Source organism: Phalacrocorax carbo, chromosome 5 (genome assembly GCF_963921805.1).
Source record: "Phalacrocorax carbo chromosome 5, bPhaCar2.1, whole genome shotgun sequence".
Classification (NCBI taxonomy): Eukaryota; Metazoa; Chordata; class Aves; order Suliformes; family Phalacrocoracidae; genus Phalacrocorax; species Phalacrocorax carbo.
Window position 1 is genome coordinate 24740895 of NC_087517.1, and position 20657 is coordinate 24761551.

Below are 20657 nucleotides of genomic sequence, written 5' to 3' on the forward strand. Positions count from 1 at the left end.
TCTTCCCATATCATTGTATTGAAGAGTAGGCACATGAGAAAGGTAACAGCCATTGTACCACCAATGGGATGCCTGGTCTCGCCCCTAATCTACGCCCAATTTCACTTACATCCACTGCCGGATCCCGCACAAATGCTTACTCCAATCCTATGTGGTTATTTCTCAGGAAGTTTCTCTGAGCAGATGTCTGTATGAAAATTTCTTCTCTTTTCCAACATTCTGAGCAAAAAGGCTACTGTGCTTCCACCCTTGGACCCAGAGAGAAAAATCCAGCAGCACTAGACAGTACTAGCCCACCATGATGGCTTAAGGCTGGTACACAACACTAATGACAACTGCATGTGTTTCCCTGCAACAAATGTTTTGTCAACAAAGTTCTTCTTGAAAAAATCAGTTTTCCACCACTCATTGCCTCTTCCAATCCCTTTTTTATTGGGGGTGGGGTGAGGGTGGGGGGTGTTTGCCTCAGATTGGCTTCTGTGCCCAAAAGCGAAAAAAAAAGCTTTATCCAAATGTGCTTCCTTTTGGCTGCTTCACCTTATTTAAAAGGGGAAGGAAGACATGTATGCATACAGAATTCCTCTATACAGTGTTGTTTGCTTCAGAACTTAACTTCATCCATCTTCAGAAGGCACTTTCCCCAGTCTTGTTCATTACCACACAGAATGTGGTATAGTATCAAGAGGGTTGCAAAGGCCTGATTAGATTTATCTAGCGGTTGTTACATGTGCATTCTGTTTCTGCTTGCAGGTACAAAACCACTCTAAGGAGGAGAGAAGTCTAGCACTGGAGAGAGACAGACTGCTCTTATCATCTACATGAAGAAAAGGTCTGAAATAGGATATAGCTAAGCAGCCTCTGAAAAATCCTCCTCTCCTGCAACAAAAGCATTTTTTTTCTATATGAGGAAAAAACAAATTATAAACAAATTTGTATGCATCTCCAGGAATATCTTTATTAGCCTCCCTTCCCTTTCAAGGTGGTGGGCTTATTATCTGAATGCTGAGAAGTAAAATTCAAATACATGGTCTAAGATGAATTACCCCTGGGTTTGGGGTTTTTTGTGACCTGATATTCTGAAATTGCAACATACAATGCAAAAATAGTCTTGCTAACAGAAATTATTTGTGTTTTAGTGATGATTTTGCTAAAGATGTAGAGGAATGCCATTTTCACAGCTTTGATGAAAAAATCTCCTATGCAAAGCCTTACCCAGAATCAAAACACTTTACAATATTTTACAAAAAAAAACCTAAACAAAAAACCAACCAAGCATTAGTCAGTACGATAAAATGTTTCACACAGCTACAACTGCCACTTTAATTTGAATGCTATCACAATTTTTTGTTTTAATATGGATAAGTCACTGAAAGCTAACTGAAAGTTTAGCTGAACTGTTTGTTACTCCAAATATTTTATTTAACATTTAGTTATTCTAACAACAAATAAGAAGGAATATAAGACCTCAGTAAGACTATTATCTACACAATAACATACAGAAATCCATCTTGCTTGTGTAACACTAACAAGTTTAATAAGTGCAAACTACTTTTAAACCTTGGTAGCTTAACAGTGAAATGTTTTTGTGAAGGATGAACCCTAACTTTTTTCTTTTGACAGGTGGCAATTACATTTAGTAATATAAAATCAAACCAAAGCATCCTCCAAAAAAATCGAACCAAGATATGTTAATAACATTTTGTAAGACAGCTATGTTTACATCATTTCAAGGTGAATGTTTTCACATTATAAAGATGAAAAAACAGCTTCAGATATTAGAAGCAACACAGCCAAGCAACAGCTGCATAAACAGAGCCACTGTGATTCCCAATGCACAGAATATGCATGCTGAAGGGATGAGATGCGACTCATACTTTGTTCAATGAAATGCTAGTGCAGTGGAATGTGGCTAAGTGATATCATCATATGCCTCCTCTCTTGTAGCAGCCAGCTTCCAGAAGCAGCAATCAGAAGGTATGATTTCTTCTTAGAGAAGATGGAGAAAAAAATGCATTGTGCTTCAAGTATATAAAAGCTACAGAATGATTAGCACCTTTATACGGAAAATACATACATTTTTACAGAAAGTAAAAAAAAAAGTCAGAACAGAGGATGCATCTTACTCAGTTAACTAACTTTGTTATCACCACTTTATTTTTTGCAGGCAAATCAAAACACTGGCAGTATAACCGTGAGTTCCCAATAACCCTTGTGATGATTAAAAAAAATAAAGACAAGTCCACTTGATTCTAAATGCTGGGCAACAGTCAGTATGAATATTGTTAAACTCAGTTTTGATTAGTGTTTATCTCAAATAAGAATAAACTACACTCAGCTCACATGATTCATATCTATCCAAGTTTTAAACGATGGCTAACTGGTTTAGGAGTTACCTAAAACCTGGAAGGGGGCAGAACCAGGGGTTGTACTAAACATTTCCAGTTATAAGATACATAAAACTATATTAAAGGCAATTAACGCCTTTTAGGAACCAATTCACACTGGTCACACCAGTCACTTCTATAAGACCACAGGGGATGTTTGTCTAGCGTCATGGTTCTTTCACTCTTGTCACAAAGAATGAGACTTCACAGATTATCACTTACCAAACTCCCCAACCTGCCCCTAAAAGGCAGCTACCCCTGCCTGCTGTGGAGCCAGGGCACTTCCAGGTGAAGGAGAAAAGCAGCAGCTCCCCACTCCACCTGCCTGTGCTCCTCCAGAACCATGTCACCACAGGCAGCTCACACATTGCTCTGCAGCACTGGAAGACCAGGCAATGGCATGCAGATGAGCACTCAAGTTCTTCCATAAAAGCCAATGTTGTCTGCCCTACTTCAAACATTGGGCATCGAACCCTAAGGTTTTTTATTTATTAAAAAGCAGCATTTGATAGCAAAGTACTTTTACAGACAAATTTCCTTCCAATTTCTGTAACTTTGAAGAGAAAGGCTGGATTTCATTAAAGAAACTAAAAATAAGAGAAAAATGTGGAACATATTTTCTAGATAACTAGGACAGTGGGATATCAGTGGAAAGAGAAACTCAAAAACATGAAGAGCTGTGGCTGTTTAACATCCAGTACATTCAAAAACTCGAAGCTGTAACAGGGACTAAATACTGACATCTACCATTTTCTTCACCAAAGCATTATTTCAGAGTAATTTGCAGATTTACTCTTGTAACAAGGTTGCCATTTTTAGTGCACCATACAAAGAAAGTAATTTTCTACAAGTACTTGTGACTGATCTGCCATAAAAGTTGAAAGGTGGTTAAAGCCATGCAACTTCGGAAGAAACACTATTAAAATCTTCAAACAGCCTGCCTCCTGCCACCACGAAAACATTGCTGCCTCAGTTAAAACCATAATACACCTGAAACATGGAAAATAGAACTGTCAGAAATGTTTCAAATTAAACAGTGAAACTCAGAAGATGAACAAAGCTGTAACTGCTTTAAAGCATGTGTCAGGTTACTATGGCACTAATGCTGTAGACACCATTATCCAGGACAGAAGAGAGTTTTAAAATTAAATTCCCCATTCACTCAGCCAATAAATAAGCAAGTATATCTGTTTGAGGTTTTCATAATTGGTTTCAGGCAAGAATAAAATATACCCCTACCCTTAAACGGGGATAACCTCTGAAATATATTTTTTTAAAGAGTATATGAGATCAAATGGTTTATTTTAAATATCAGTAACTCATTTTCAGTTTGTGTGCTTAACAGGAAAAAATCTATAGGAAGTATCAAAACCCAACAATGTATTGCTCTATTCTGTATAGGAAAACTTATTCACCGTGTTTGCTGAGCTAAGAGAGTCTACCTCATGCTGTTAATCATGTACAAAAATACAGCGGTGCTCAATACAAACTCGCCTCTCCTTTTACTTGTCCTGTTACCCTACCACGTGCTGTTCTCACACATGTTGCTGTTTCTTTAGATATATCAAAATATACCTCAGTCATAAAAAACATTTTCATTGATTTAATGAACACTGTGTCTCACATGGAAAGCAACAGTGTATGGAAATTTGAAGGCTGAAAATCCCATAACCATTTCAAGGTGGGGGTACTTTCATTTTTTAAATAAAGAAAAGCAGAGGATTAGCCAGACAGAAATAAATCTTGTTTCTCCTCAGCCTTATGCCATGCAAGAAACAGGCTAGGTAAACACAATGCAGAACTTCCACAGTTCCAACAGAAATGTAATTATAATTACTTTGAGTGTACTACAGCTCACCTGTGCACCCTGTGGTGGATAAACTGACAAGCAACAGCCTTCAAAAAACACCTCATAACATGAAGAGGTAACAACAGTGAATTCTGTTATGGCAGCTAGAAAAAACTACAAACTTTTTGTCCGAAACAAAACATAGTTCAACACATTCTCAATCAATAAAGAAAACAGGATCAAAACCTTTACCCTAGGACTATATTTCAGTAATTAGGTTCATCCTACTCAACAAAAGCTGTCTATTCCTAGCTGGCCACTTCCTTGCCTCCCATTACTTTAATTAATACAACTTGAGTGAGTTAATTGTGAAACTACTTTTTGCAAAAATACCAACTGAACCAAGCTAAGTCAAAGCCTAACAAGCCTTTCTTCAAGGTCTGCACGCCTGAGTATATTGAAGTCTACAGAAAAACCCCACAAGGATCTGCTGTTGACTTTCTGCCTGGCATCCAGAAGTAAGAACAGACCAGTTCTCTGAAGGGCTCTGCTTCGCATGCGAACCATTAACATAGGCAGCAGTAGTGCATCCTATAACAGCATAAAAACAGGAGGCAACGGTTTCAGTGCTCAAAGGTGAAAATTTGTTCCAGGTCTCAAAAACTTGGTGAAAACAAATGCTAAATTTCTCATGCTCTGAAAAAGCATGGTCCCCAAATCACTTCCTAGGGCATCTCTTAAGAGCATTTTATCATTCTCATTTTCCCTTCATCTTCAGCAACACCTCCTTTCCACCTTGCTGGCATACAAAGCCTCAACCCCAGTCCACTGCCTATTCTCCTTTAATAGGAACAACCTGTCTGGGTTCCTTTTAAGTCAGCTTCTCCATTACTGCTGAGATGCAGTGCCTACCCACCAGGCTGAAAACTGACAGCCAGTCTCAAGGCACCAGTTCCACAGTCCATGAAGAACTTATACCAAACCCTGGTAAAGGGCAATAAAGAAGCTTCATCCTCTCAGGATCTGGAAAGTTTGGGGATTTACAAAAGCAATTTAGGTAGTTTCTATAACCTGATAGAAACTGTGCGAACTCCAGTTATGACACATAAAAAGGGATTTTTAGATTGGAGATAATTTTAACAGGTGGGTGTATGTAAAAATGTTACAGCATGTAAAAATTTTTACATTTTTATAATATAAACTGGCATAGTATGTTGAAGACTTCAGTGAGTTATAGGTTTTAACTAGAGTTTGTGCTGTGTAACCAATAGATTTTTTTTTTAGTTTACTAAAGGGCTATTACTAGCTTTTTAGTGCCAAATCTTCATTTTTATAGTACTATGGGGAAAGGAAAGTAGATCTAACATGTACTTTGCAAAGAAAAAAGTAGTTCTACAGCTCTCAGCACAAAATTTTGCATTAGGTTCATTATTATTATTATGCCTAAGTAATATTTTGAAAGTTCTTTCTGTTTATTGGGCAGTTCATCACTAGCTTGCGTTCTTCTAGCTAAAACATATAGCAAGAGCATCGTAAAAGGCAGGGTTAATATTTTAAAAAGAAAAAGGAAAAAGTGCTATTTAAAGTGATTCCATTACCTTTTTTGTTCCCAAAGCAGAAAAACAGCAACAACGATTTCACAATCATTACATTTCAGAATCCTTCAAAGAAACTGAAACATGTAACAAGTAAATGCAAGACTAGAAGAAATAGATGTTGAAAAAAGTAGCCAAATGGTTTAAAACCCCACAACAGTAGTCTCATTCCTCTTTCAATCCCCCAAAAAAATACAAATGGTGTTAACCCTTATAATAGCTACCCAAAACAAATGCTTAGGATTATTCAACATATAGATTAAAAGCCACCTCCTCCACTGGCTATTGTATCAATCTATTCCCTAACAAGCATTTATGATACAGGTATCAAAACAGAGCAATTATAAAGAGTTTATCACTTGTTCTCAACTGACACCAGACAAAACAGTAATTACAATCCCATGATAACAATGGATTTTGGGAAACTGACCCCTTTTTTTGTAGAGATACTGAAGCAATGATTCTTGGGTAGTTATAAATATTTAAAATACACCAATGTATACTAATACAGCCTTCACAGATCGAACTAGTTCCTAAAATGATGTAAAAGCTCAAAAGACTTACTTCACACTACCCAATAAGGATCTGGTCTCACCTGTTCAAAATGTCTTCATTTTAAATGTTAACTGCTTAGCTACAATCAATAGCCCATAGCTTTCTATTCTACTGAAAGTATGCATCAAACAACTTCAACAAAAGATAGGAGTACTAGATATAAAATACAAATAAGGCCAAGTTTTCAAAGAAGTAATGCTACACACACACACAGTTACAGATGGCTTCCAGGTACTAGACCACCTTAAGAAAGGCTGAAGTTCCCAAAAGCATGTCCTGTTTTTCAACAGTATAAGCCTAAGAATATAATATCTTTCCCCCCAAGTTTACCTCACTTGATGAAAAACACAATACCAGCACTCTGCACCAAATCAGTGTCTAGGTATTCTTGATGCATAATAAATCTTATTTGACTGAGGTAGCATACCTACCTCTTCACCAAGCATGCAGACTAGAGAGGCACATCAGTTCACTGCTCTATAAATAAGCTTCAAAAACCAAGCTCATGGGAGCAAGGGTTCTAAGCATCTAAATCAGTACTATAAGGTAGTAATATTCAATGCCTCTGGATTTTGTTTTAGAAACACCCTGCCCACAAAAAAGTTTTTGCTCCAATCACCAAATTAAAAAAGGGTGGTTTTTGTTTATTTTGTTCTATTGTTTCATCACTCACTGCATAGTGGTCAAAAGACAGCAACAAAGGTGTCCAGTTTCCTCAAATCTGCACAAATATCAATCTTCTCAGACCAGAAGCCTTTTTCAACACTCAAGTATATGGCAAACAAGTGCTTTCAAGTGCCAAGTTTGTAAGTGCTGCTGATACGACTCTGAAGGTCAGTTCTGTATTGTGGCAATAGGTGAAGAAAGAGATTCAAAGCCCTTGGCCTGAGAAGTGTTCAGAATTCACAGAGATGGGGTGCGGGGAGCATGTACAAGACTCAACATAAGTCACACAGAAATCAGGAAAAGGAAAGAAGTGAGGCTTGCCCTACAAGGAACAGCATCCCAGAGCCTGCTACCAACTCTGTATTTTAATTTTCTACTTCAATTGCAGCCTTTTATTATCACATTCCATTCCCCCTCCTTTATAAAACTAAACAAAGCAACTGCAATGCCCTACTGGCAATAGAAAACAACAAACCATTACTGCAGACATCCAAAAACCAAGTTCCTTCAGCACAATGCAAATGAAGAAAGATGCACCCATTATATAGCAAAGGATGGGGATTTTCTTGGTTGGAAAAACGCAAAACCTGATAACTTTGAATTGAATGGTAAAAGTTAAAATAGTAACAGATTTGTTCCACAGTCTTAAGAGTACAACAATGCTGTCCCTTAAGCTACAGAGAACATATAAGTAAGTTTACATACGCATCAGATGAAAGATCCCATCACAGGCGTTAATATGAGACAGGAAGGAATTTCCTAAGCCTTGGCCAGTGTGGGCTCCTTTCACAAGGCCAGCAATATCCACCACATTCAGAAAGGCTGGAATTTTGCTGAAATATAAAAGTTAAAAGTTTCATTACTGAAGCATATTAGCAAAAACTTCTGGCACAGAATTAAACTCAGAACATGAAAATTCACATTTCTTTTTTCTAGAAGTCATACCTGACAGTAGCTTTCTTCCTTATTTAAGGTGGAAGGACTACAAGACAAGACTCCCCCCTCCCATGTAAAACATCAATAATTCTTTGATTTCTCTGTCATTATTCATGCAAAACAAAGTAAACTAGTTTAAGTGTGGAATCATACCGAAAACTATGCAAATAATCAACCAGGCCTGGAACACTGAGGCATAAAGTCAGTCATCCGTAATGAGCATTTTTCATACTAAAGGGATAAGACACAAAAATGGCCATTGCACTCTGCTATCACACACCTCTAAGGTTACCATTTAGTTCAATAAGTTAAGCACCTTTCTCAAAAGACAAGGACATTTTTTTAATACAGTGGTGATTAAAACTAGCAGTGATCAGGGTAACGCAAACAATTTGAAAGAAAGCAGAAAACAAGTTAAGATAAAGCTGGCATTGTAAAGTAAACAGCTGTGATGTTTTCCACCACTGTTAACAGCAGTGGATTAGCAGACGTGTCTACACAATGTTTTATACAGCAACAACAGAGTAGTCATGAAGTTCAAATTAGCTTACAAAAAATGGAAAAAAGCTTTTAGAGCTATGGAAATTCATATGGCAATTTATAAACTGCAAGCCGTTTGTCCTCTGCAGATTCTCAAGTTGTTTTGAAATGAGCAAATAACTTAGTGGGCATTAATCTTTTCATGTATATTCTAAACAAAATTACTTCTCAAAATCCAGCTGAGTGGGAAAAAAACCACCCTAAAACTTTGTGATAAGGTGCTGACTAAAAGCACTTTCATATGGTCTAGGCAAATAACATCATAAACAGTGACAGAACCACACTGAAATGCTGTAAATTCCTTACTCGCAGAAGACCAGAAACCGCACACTATAGTCACCGAGATCTCCAACTTGATGGCTACAAAATAAATAACTGGAACACTACTTAATTTCCAAACACTTCAAATTATCAGCATTACATTTCATTAGCACTATGCTAAGTTTAATACAACAGTTCACTATTTCACTGAGTATGACTGAAAACACTCAAATCCATATCTTTAATGACAACGATAAGAAGGGTGTGACTTACGCTATTTAGTCTGCATGAGCATACAGTGCTTGTTTGTAAAGCAAGGAAAAGCTTTCTTTTATGACAAGTGTTCTTCAACATGAGATTTAAATCTAAAGATGTACATTCTGTGGTCTACCTTAAGATGTCTTTTCCAGAGACCTACCATTGCAGTGCTGCTCACAGAGAGAAGCAACCACATAGGTGTGAATGGGTGCTAGGGATGACCTAGCCAGTGATCTCCTAGCCAACCCTATACAGAAACCTTCTCTGAACAGCATTACAATTCTGAAGTCTTTATTGCCCACATCCCAAACTGAGCTGTATTTTCATTAGTGTGACAACTTGCTGATAAATATATTTGGTTTTTCAAATATTGAAATATTTGACTGCTGTAAAATCTGTAACAGCAGAAAACTCCCTAACATCAGAAAACCACCCCTCTCCTCTTATCCTCTTGCCTGGTATGGTGGCTATGGCCCAAACAGAAAAAGCTGTAGTTATGGAAGGAAATCTATGGATCATTGTCTCTGCTCAGAGCAGCAGGCTTAGGTAGAACAAAACAAGTTCCAACTTCTATTTTTAGTGCAATCCCACTTCCATGTGACTGCAAATAACACAACAGTTTAATATTAGCAGATGAGCTGCCTTACTTGAAATGAGCTCCCTAATTTGGGAAGAAATTATCATTGGAGTCTGTTTTAGTATGCAACATCATTATTTCTGGAAGTATGGTAACCCAAAAGCCAGAGATCTTATCCTGGTTTTGTTTTCTGTCTTCCTCTAACGCTACCCAAGAAAAAAATATTTATTTCAAGTAAGCTGATTTCACTGAACAAAATCTTTTTATTTACCAAGGTGAGGTTCAAAGTACCACTAAACCCATGAGGTATAATAAATTAGGAACTTAATGACATGAAACATGTCGTCAATACCTTTGTGATGCACTTAGAAACAAGCATGAATAGAACACAATACCCAGAAGAGTGAGTTTAAAAAAATACACAAGGAAATATTTACAGCATAGAATGAGTTACTTAAATTCAGGTATACAGTATGTTGACTTTTAGCTTTAAACTTCACTAGGCCCATGAAAAGTGCAGTAGAAAGAACACAAATATAAGTATACTCTGAAGCAACAAAAAAACTTTTTTAAATATCATTTTTGTCCCACAGTGGTTTTCTTGGCACACTACTTTTTTTTTCTTAAAACTACCAGTACACAAATCCTTAACACAGTACCAAGAGTAACGCACATTCTGAAGACAGAATCAGTAACTCTATTAATGCATTAACCCAGTAACTCCTTTTGCCTGACAGAACCCTTGAGCTAATACACACCTCAGAAGAAACAGCAGCAACTTCCCAGTCAGAATTGTTATAATTCCTTGCTTTTTGACACATAACTTAAGTCAACAGCAAGGCAGAAAAATGCCACTCTAAAGCACTTCTCCATTGTCATTTTAAACTGTGTTTTAGGAAAAACAAAGGTGGTGGTAGAAATGTTCCCATACTATGCTCCCCTCTCATCATTCTGACCATATTAACTTCCTGGCAAGCCATCAGAAGAGTTCACACTTTCACTACAAAGACACCACATTATAGCAAGACAGACCTTCACATGCAGATGGACCACTCTATCCCCAGAATCAACCTCATTTGCCAGATAATGGAAAGAAAACCCCAGCACATTTATTTCACAATGGACCAACAGAAGCAAGAGACCTTTGAAGACCAGTATCCGGGTTTCCAGGATGTTTTCTCACCTTTACCTTGCATACCACAAAGCTAACCTGCAAAGCAAAATAAAGCCATCCCCATTCTTGGCAACCCACTTCCTTAGCCTAAATCTCTATTTCATCACAGCAAGATGAACAGAGAGAAGCAGAAAAAGGCACGAACCAGCCACACTTGCCTATGTCTGAAGGACAAAGAATAAACATTATGAAACTAAATAAACGCAAAACACAGCAAAGAATGGGGGGGGGGGAAGTACCATATATGAGTGTGTTTTAGTTCTTTTAAATGTAGAAGACTTAACTGGATCGTTCTTCACTCACCCTACCCCCATCCCCCCAAACAGGTTAATTTCCATTTCTTAAGATTTATTCGTCAGCATTAGCATAATGTCACTGAGCCTCAAATGATCATCAGGAACCGGTGGCATCAGCTGATCATTTGTACAAATCAGTTCAACACCAGTCTACCATAAAGCATGTCACAGGTATGTATAATATGAAACAGATTACCAAATCCAGAAATACCTCTATATTTTAGGCATAGGTACAATCCTTAAGCAAGGATTTTTCACCTCACTTAGAAATACAGCAACAGTGGTTTTGTGTTAGCATACTACCTTCACTATATGAGCCACAAGACTCACTGGGCCAAAGAAAGTACAGTTTTGTAGTCCAGTGGTTAGGGTACTTATTCAGGAGTAGGAGACTTATACATCCACAGGGTTATGGATTTTGCAGGGTAGGAGACCTATTTGTCACCAACTTTATTTCAAACTTCTGTCCAAAACAGTTACTTAAACAAGCAAGAAGTTTCTTTACCTGACCTGTTCGTTCAGTACAGTAGTACTGAAGAGTACAATGCAACCAGTTACCTTTTTTCTTTTAAAATGCACACACATACAGTATCTGCCATTTGTTATGCATACTTTTTCCCAAAAAAGTTTGAGGGGCAGAAGTATACATTTCTTAAGTTTCCACAAATAATTGTTTAGTTGAGAAACCTTGCACATGGCATAAACCTGAACCTTTGACTTAGATTGAAACATCATAACCAAAATGCTGTTTCTCTCCCTGGGTTTTTGTTCTTCTAGGGTTCCATAATCTCTGTTCTCCAATAAAAGAAATACCCCAATAATTTCTCTGCAGCATTTACTACAGTTTACTGAAATCTCACATCCCTGGGAAACCACATTACAGCTTCAACTAAGTTGAAAAGGCAGCAATTTTCCAGTAAGCCTGGTTGATAATTCTCCTAACACACTCACTTTTTATTAATCTGTTGAATAGTTCAGGAAATTTGTCTCAACTCAAACTCTACCTCATCCTAAGTCCCACATACCAAAAAGGCCAGATTCTTCAGTATTAGGGTAAAATGTCCAGCTCCCCTTTTCTCTTCGGTAAAGCCAAATGTGCTATTCATCTCCCAGTTCCAGCACAGGCTGTTCTGCCTTTGAAAGCTGTTTATTTGAAATCTGTTAGAAAAGGGGAACTCTTTCTTCCCAAAAATTCATATAATTTATGTAGGAATTACCCATTAAGAGTTCACAAATGACCTGAAGTAAAAGTACCAACATAGAAGGCAAACACATATACTGCAATGACTTCTTAGAAAGCCATTCAACTCCCAGTCTGTCATCACCACTATTTTTGGCTCATTTCCAAACAGAAAAGAACAGTTCACAGTCCCTCCCTCGTCCAGGAGACTGTACTCCCTGTTATAGCTTCTGCAGTCAATCTTGCGAGCAGTTTTGACCAATGTAAGCAAAATATTTCACAGGGTAATTGGGTAATTTGAGGAATCTGCTTCTGAAGAGTTAGGTACTGCAGGTGAACCCTGGTCATCTTGAACCTAGTAGCACATGAACCAGAAGTGAGAAATCTGCTAATTAAATTTACATGAATTATAAAAAGGTAAAAGCTTCAATATGGATAAGACACATACTCAGCGCCCCATGTATATCAAAAGCCTGCATTCTCAAACCATTCAGTAAGTTATTACACCAGCAAAATACAACTCATTACATTTTGCCTTCTCCCACCAGGCAGAAAAGATGGCTCAAGTCACCACTACTTCAGGTCTTTCATTCACTGCTGGCAAATTATTCGTTTGCAATGCTAGAACAAGCATCACAGCCAAGTTGATTTACACAGACTCAGAACTAACTGAAGAGCAGGCAAACTCAGTAACACCAAAGGAAGAAGCACATTAACAATATATACATGCCAATTTTCAGTTTTCTGTAAAATACGGGATTCTCTTACAGATGCTGATACACCATCAGATATGATATCCCATCATGTTTCACTCTGGAATTACAGGTGGATTTCATTTACATAAATGCTCTTTTTAAACCTAGAGTAAGTCCCACATCATGTCATTCAAAAAGTCCCACTGATCTAGTTTCTAAGGTGCACTTTCCAACAACTGCATAATTTTTACTTCAAAACTTTATCCAGTATCTGAGCATGCTATCCTACAATAAGTTCAAGAGAACTTTTATTTAATATTACACAGGACTTTCACGACCTAGACCACAGTGGAAGTTACTCAGATTTAGTTCAGTAACCATCACTTGAGCACTAAAGATGTGAACGCGTGAAAATTAGCAATCTCTAATGCAACAGAACAAACCGAAGCAACTTGCTGACAAAAAGGGTAGAAATCCTAAAGTACAGTGGACAGTGCTAGAGCTGACAAGGCGTAAGTGCACTTTACATATTACCCTCCTGCAAGATGACCAGGATTGCTTTAAAATTTAAGTTTGAAAGGACATCCAAGATAGATTAAAAACAGTCTAAGTTAAGTAGACATGTTTGTGGTTGCAATTAGCATTGTTTTTTGTGAACACATACATGCAAGGCAATGCACCCGCTTACAGGTACAAACAAACAAGGAATCAAATGAATACTGGTAACTTGAGAAAGAATGAACCAAACTACTTACATTTTACTCATTCCTGCTTAAAGTCTTGTTTGATTTTAACCAGAGGAGGAAGCAGAAACACAGGCTTTAAAATAACTTCTTTTATTAATGTTTTCATACCAGTTGATTACTATCAGACAATACAGTCCTTCAGTTTTAACTATTTACAGTTAAAACATAGCTTAGGCTTACATTGCTTCTACCTGACTATTTCTTTTAGTTAATCATATAGTTTAAAGTAAAGAAGAAAGAATGCAAATAATTGCAGTGAGGAGATTATCTGGGGCACAAGATAAAAACAAATAGCACTTTCCTCTACCCCCGACTCAAAACCATTTCGAGGCTTGAATCAAATGTCATGACTGTGACACATCTCCTGGTCAGCGCCAGTACACTACAGCTGTGGTAGCAGGCAGGACTGTATGGGCTAAGCCTGGTAGGCTTACATACTCAGAGGCTTTCAAGGTATTTGTGAGTTACGGCACAACTCATTTGTCCAAATGACGTCAGGTTGACATACTTACACTAAAAAATATTTTAGGATTAGGGTGATTAAGCAGCACTTTAATGAAATTTTGAAAAAAAAAATGCACAAGAATAGCTTTATTAAGTTACTAAAATTTCTTTAGTTGTGCTACACACAGATCTTTTCCTGTGTAAGAAACCCATCACTTCAAGACAAAATGTCCTGTTACAATATTACCTGCACTTAACAGATCAACTGTTTCTGGCTTCCAGGAAAGCCCCACTCTCAACATAGGAGCTATCTGCTGAGATGAAGAACATCTCTTTTCCATTTTAGAATTAGCAGATCTCATCCTCTGCTACCTGCTTAAGAATCACAGATTTGGAATAGGGGGAAGAATACACCTTTCTGCTCTAGTTCCTGCTGAAGTGAATCAGTCCAAAGGAAATATTCTCTTTCCAATTACTAAACTGGAACTAATTCATTCAAGTCTGTCAAGTCTTGCCTGAAAGTACCCATGTTGGGAGAACAGGGGTAGGAGGACAACAAAATAAAAAGCCAACAGTCTTTCCTTTCTGAAAAAACTACATGTTGGCACAATGTAACAACTATGAGTTTACACTGAATATTTTGTAAAATTTAAACAAACAAATAAGTAGCTTCAATACATAAATTAAGTTAGTAACAGAATATAAACTAAGACATTACAATAACAAGCATTCAGGATTATTTTTAATATATTAAGGTCTCCTCTTTTTTTAACATCCACAATTTCATCCACACCAGAAAGTGAGTAATAGGTAATATTAAAGCTCAAGGAAATTTGCTTATTTAATTCATTTGGCAGCTGCAGAGGTTCTTGGAACCCACCTTCCATATACAGTTTATATCACTGAACTTATTTACTGTAAACAGTTATATGTATCAACCACTGCTGCAGAAAGAAAAATAGCACAGGTTTTAAGTTCTGCCAGCATATCCTAATCTATTAAGTACAGATTTACCTTTATGCAAGTCTCTAAATTGTTGCCTACATGATTTCATTTACAAACATTTACATTTCCAATTAAGTAATATCAGTCAGCTTTCAGCATGGGATAGCAAGTAACTGCACACCAGTCCCATCCAACCTGATGTTTTCTCCTTTTGGAGATAGGAACAGATCTTCAAGTAACAAACGGTACCTCAAGAGCCTAACTCTTCCTCCGAGGGCAGAACAGCCACAAACTCATACTAGCAATATTCTCAGCAATAGAATCCGTCCCTCTGTAGCAGGAGCAATCTCAGCCCAGTGTGACAGACAGCAACTGCCAGCCCAGCCCAGTCCCACTCTTCCCTCCCCTTGCTCACAGCAGACATCAAAGCAAGATCGCTTTGGCCTGTCATACATTATTTTATTGAAGACGAAGTCCCCTTTATTTTCTCCACACCTCCCAACAATGACTGCAGTTGTGATGACTAAGTGTAACATATGGGAAATAAAAACCTGAATGCTTTAGATTTTAAAAGAAAATCTTGAGGCTAGACAAGAGTCTAATTTAAAGAGAACTCACTGTTTATAAAACAGACTGCATGCACAGATTGATTACGTCTACTAATCCAAACAAGTAGAAAATTAACACAGAATGTATTACATAAAGATGAAGAATAAAATCAAGACTATACAAGAGAAATTAAGGAATTTAAATTACAATTCAGTTGTACATCTTCATGATCACAGCTTTCTTTTCCTTAGTCTCAGACAGACAAGCACAAACAGCCCAAGAAGAGTTACTTCAGTCTACTGTGCTATTGAATTACCACTAAATATCACTGCTTTATTACTGCTACAGTGAAATATTAAAATCATATAAGTAGCATAAGTGAATTCAGGAGCTGTAACTACCCATTAATCCCCACATCCATTGATTTTAAGTAACAAATACTTTCCTAAAGTCAAAAAACTGTTCAAATGAAAGCTGATTTACTATATATGTCCAGCTTATTATCCAATTCAGTGTATTTAGTGATACAGATTCAGTAAATACACTGTTTTCCTTAATATTTACGGGCAACATTTTTCCAGAGAGAGAGTTTGCAAGTCAAAGAACATGCATCCAGATATTTACAATCTTAGCTTATCCTTAACTCCCTGTAAGGATAGATGGCCAAAGGCAGGATGAGGGGAGAGGAAATAATCTGTCACTTCAACTATTAATTTAGAAGTAGCCATTCATAGTTAAGCAAGCAGAAAAAGATTATTGATGTGGCCACAGTAGCACTAACATTACAGTTTAGAATTGTCAACAAAACTTAAAAGCCACACCATTATCTCTGCATGATCAACAGCCAGAAAGTTTTGTCTCAAATTCAGCAGAGTTTTGGTTTATGATCCATAGATTAACAAGTACACTTAATACTCATTTGAGCAGGAAAAACAAGGTAGCGCATTGTAACAATCCACCTAAACAGTTCCATATTAACACATTTTTCAGTGTTTTAAAATTGCACAGTCATTACAGGCAGAAGCAACTTGTTTGGACCTGAAAATTAACAAATGGATTTTTGATCTTTTTTAATTGTGGGCATGATCTGGCACTAAAACTGAGGCCCAGACATCAAACAAAATCACTGACATGCATGCTGAGCTGCCCTGTGATTTACATAAACTCACTTTATTCAAGATACCTCTGCAAGGAACTGCAAGCTGAAATTAACAAGTCAAGCATCTATTTAAGTTTCTGTTTTCTGAAAACACCTTAAGTTTTGCTGTTCAAGCAAAAATCCAGTTCCCGCACTGAAGATATAAAGCAGATTATGGAACCAGTCCATAGCAAAAACCATTGACGTGACAAAATCAATACACTCCTAGAAAAAGGCAACAATTAGAAAAGACATATTGTAGGAATATCCCTGAATATACCAGGTAACAAGTAGCAGAGCCTATAAAAAGGAGGGAGTCAGGGGAAAAAAAGCTGCCCATAAGCTTACTGTCAAAGGACTGAAGACAGAGGTATGTTGATAGATATTTGTTTGGCTACCTACAACATATACAATATTCTGAACAATGCAAAATACAGGGTAGAAATTTTACAAATGAGCAACCTCATGACACTTTATGTATGTCCACCACTATTCATTTCCCAAAACTCTTCAGAGGATCTTCCAAGTCACCTGGGAGCCACTACCTTGAACAACAAGCACCAAACAGTGTTGAGCCAGGACTAGCAGCTCCTAGATTTCTCATTCCCATACCACAGAGGTCATGTTGGTGGGGGAAGGTATAATCCAGGTACATATATAATTTCACATTCTAAAACAGATGTCAGTAAAAACTTATTTAAAGACACTATAGCTGCATTAAACTTCTATGAAAACTTTGGGTTCAGTAATACTATTTCAGCTGCTTAACTGAAGAAAAACATTAAAAATCTGAGTTACCTTGGAGGTTTGTGATACTGGCATAGGAAGTCAAATCTGTCATCTGGCACAGGTACTCGACTCTCATTTGGATCAATAGTACAGAAAGGAAAGTTTTCTGCTGCTGCTTGACTCTTTGTTAAAACATTGAAAAATGTTGATTTCCTATAAACAAAACATACACATTCTTAAAGAAGTTCAAATTAGAAGCATTTGAAAGGGCTGGATAGAAACACATCGTATTCCAACCCAAAAGCAATGCTGAACTTGCCCTTTACTTCAATAACGGTGACCATTGCTCTGATTTGAGTACAAGATACTGTCAAATACACATATGAAATGTCCCATTGAAACCCAATGATGTTTACCTCTCTTCCCTGCCCTTGAAAACTCCTCTAAGTGACTATATCACACGTGTCAGTTAGCAAAGAAATTTTAAGTCAAAAGCAGAGCACAGCTCTAGTGGCCACTACTCGTCTTCCTCATGCACAAAGTGAGGAACCAATAAGGATGCTTGAAACTAATTCTGAGTGAACTAGTGTTGCCAAGACTCACCAGTTCTTTCCACAAATATATTGTTTCTTCAGATTTATTTATGTATTAACACAATTTCAGTATCTAAGCAATAAAAGTCAACAATCAAAAGAGAAAAATGGGATAAAAAGCAAACCACCTCAGTTAATCATTTACAAGTAATGTTTTGTACATATGAAGATACAGTTCTACCTTACCAACCAATTTTCATCCTTATTAAATATCAATGGAAAAAATCTGCAAATGGTATCAGGAAGAAAAAAAAGAACTTTTTCACTTAAACCAAGTAGCAGATTTTGTTAGCTGGCATTCACTAAACCAGAAGAGAGCAATTCTTGAGTTACTGTGAAGTTCTTAAGTCCTGAATATTCTACCATAGATATTCTGGGGGTGGGGTGTTTTGGTTTGTTTTTTTTTTTTTTTTAGTTTCACATAATTTCCCAGCCACTGGAAAAAAAAAAATCTAAAAGCTGCCTTGCATACACCAACATGTACAAAAGTCAGTCACAATTTTCTTTGGAAGTTACATCATAACATAACTGCAAACGCTATTTTTCCCTATTGACATGTTATACAAAGTTACTGCTAAATATTTTGTTTCTGGCATGCAACTTACCTACATACTGAAAAATAAAATAAATTATAAGGGACAAAAAAAGCAGTACTTCTGGCTCTGAAACATGCTCAAAGACTTCTCCTCTAATATTTTAAAGATTGAAAGTTTGTGAATGCTGAGAACTTCTTTCAGGAAATATGATACACAAATTAACACCAAGAGTTTCACACAGATATTCTCCAGGTACTCCATCATCCTTTCTAAGCGCCTTAAGTATTGCCCCTTTGAGAAGCCATAACAACTACAGATGAGAAGTGTGACAGAGAACAACGATTCACCTTCCATCATCTCTCCTAAACTATAACTTAAACGACTTTTTTCATTACAGACTCTGAAGAAGTTTCAAGAATGGAAATCCTCTTCCTTGCTAATGGCACTTATGGTATCATTAACCCCTTCCTGTACACATCATACTCTCCAAAAAAATAAAATATAAAGGAATTTGTATGCACGTGCATGCGTGCATATGTGTCTGCGTAAAGACGTGTACATACACACAACAGTGGAAGTAAGGAAATGCAAAAGGCGTAGTATTTTATAAAGCTCAGCAATTGCTAAGACTTCTCCCCTTTTAATTCTTCACTATTATCTTGTCCAGGCTTGTACATACCAGCCTCACGCTGCCCGAGTGTTTTAGAGCGCTCCACCTATAAGCGGTTCAAGCTAAAGACAAACCTATCGCAGAGCAAAAAGCTTGTACCCTCAGCTCGCATACGCCTCCGTAGGCGCCCATCTTCACCCAGAAACCGCGCCAGGTCACTCCACCTGGCGCAGAAGCAAACTGAGCAGAGCGGGGAGCGCCGGCCTGCCGGGCGGTCCCGGCCCGCTCCTCCCGCCGCCGGTCCCAGCCCCCGCCCCGCGACCCCGGCCACCTACCCGACGTTCGGCAGCCCGACGATCCCGATCTTCAGGGACGTCCCGAACCTCCCGATGATCGGGTGCGATTTAACCCCGTCGCCTCCCTTTTTCGGGGGCATCTGAAACCACAGAGCAGGGCACGCTGAATGCCCCGCACAGCCCCGGGCCCCGCCGCGCTCCCGCAACCCGCCTCCCCCGGCAAGGCGGAGCGCGGCGCCGAGCGGGGCCTCCGCCTCGGAGAGGCCGGGGAGGAACGTCCGCCCCCGCCCCGCGCTGCCGGCCGGAGGCGCGGCGGCTCCCAGGCCCCGGCGCTCCCCCACAGCGCTCCCCCGCCTCCCCAGCCCGGCGGAGCGGCGCGGGGCCTGGGGAAGAGGAGGGAGGGCGGTCGGGCTCGGCTCACCTCACCTCAGCTCAGCTCAGCTCAACTCGGCTCGGCTCGGCTCATCCGGCGGAGCCGGGCTGCGCGGCCCCTGCTGAGAGGAAGAGGCGCGAGCGGCCCCTCGCACGCGGACACGCCGGCGGAACAGGCGGGGCTAAGGCCGCCCATTGGTCGACAACGGCGCGAGGGGAAAGGTCGCCCGGGGAGGGGCGGTGCCACCTTCCGCGCCTCGCCAGCCCCGCCCCCCACCCCCCCTTCACCCCACCCCACCCCAACCCGTCCCGGGGCATCCGTGGTCTTAACGCGAGGCCTGGTGCTAGCGGCACCGAAGATCGTCGCTAAAAAAAGCGAATATTATGCAGGCACACGATAGTCCCATGTAACTGCATTTACTTAATAAATTACAATGCGTATAAAACAGCAGGCCATTTACCAGCAGAAGCATATACATTAATTTTAAAAAGAGGATATGCACACAGAGGAAGGACAACTGTGCCACAAGATACCCACAAATCCTATAATTTAATACAACTCAAACATTAATAGAATTGTAGAATCATTACGGTTGGAACAGACCTCTAGGATCCTCAAGTCCAACCGTCAACCCAACATCACCATTGCTCCTAAACCATGTCCTGAATTGCCGCATCTACACGTCTTTTAAATACCTCCAGGGATGGTGACTCCACCACCTCTCTGGGCAGCCTGTTCCAATGCCTGACCACTCTTTCAGTGAACAATTTTTTCCTAATATCCAATCTAAAC

General features: G+C 38.8%; 1 protein-coding gene across 3 annotated transcripts in view; it reads right to left on the bottom strand.

Annotated features, from left to right (window-relative positions):
• Window positions 1-20065, bottom strand: part of OLA1 (Obg like ATPase 1) — a 107480-nt gene extending 87415 nt beyond the window's left edge. The window contains exons 1-4 of one of the 3 annotated variants that reach the window (XM_064451626.1): window positions 19919-20065; window positions 19532-19632; window positions 17527-17670; window positions 7695-7822 (exon numbers count right to left, since the gene is read on the bottom strand). In XM_064451626.1, the coding sequence (XP_064307696.1) occupies window positions 7695-7822; window positions 17527-17670; window positions 19532-19632 (373 nt within the window). In that variant the 5' untranslated portion in view covers window positions 19919-20065. Of the gene's footprint in view, window positions 1-7694; window positions 7823-17526; window positions 17671-19531; window positions 19633-19913 lie in introns of all 3 variants that reach the window. The other 2 variants (XM_064451627.1, XM_064451628.1) reach the window with 2 other exon arrangements.
• Window positions 20066-20657: the final 592 nt, after the last annotated feature.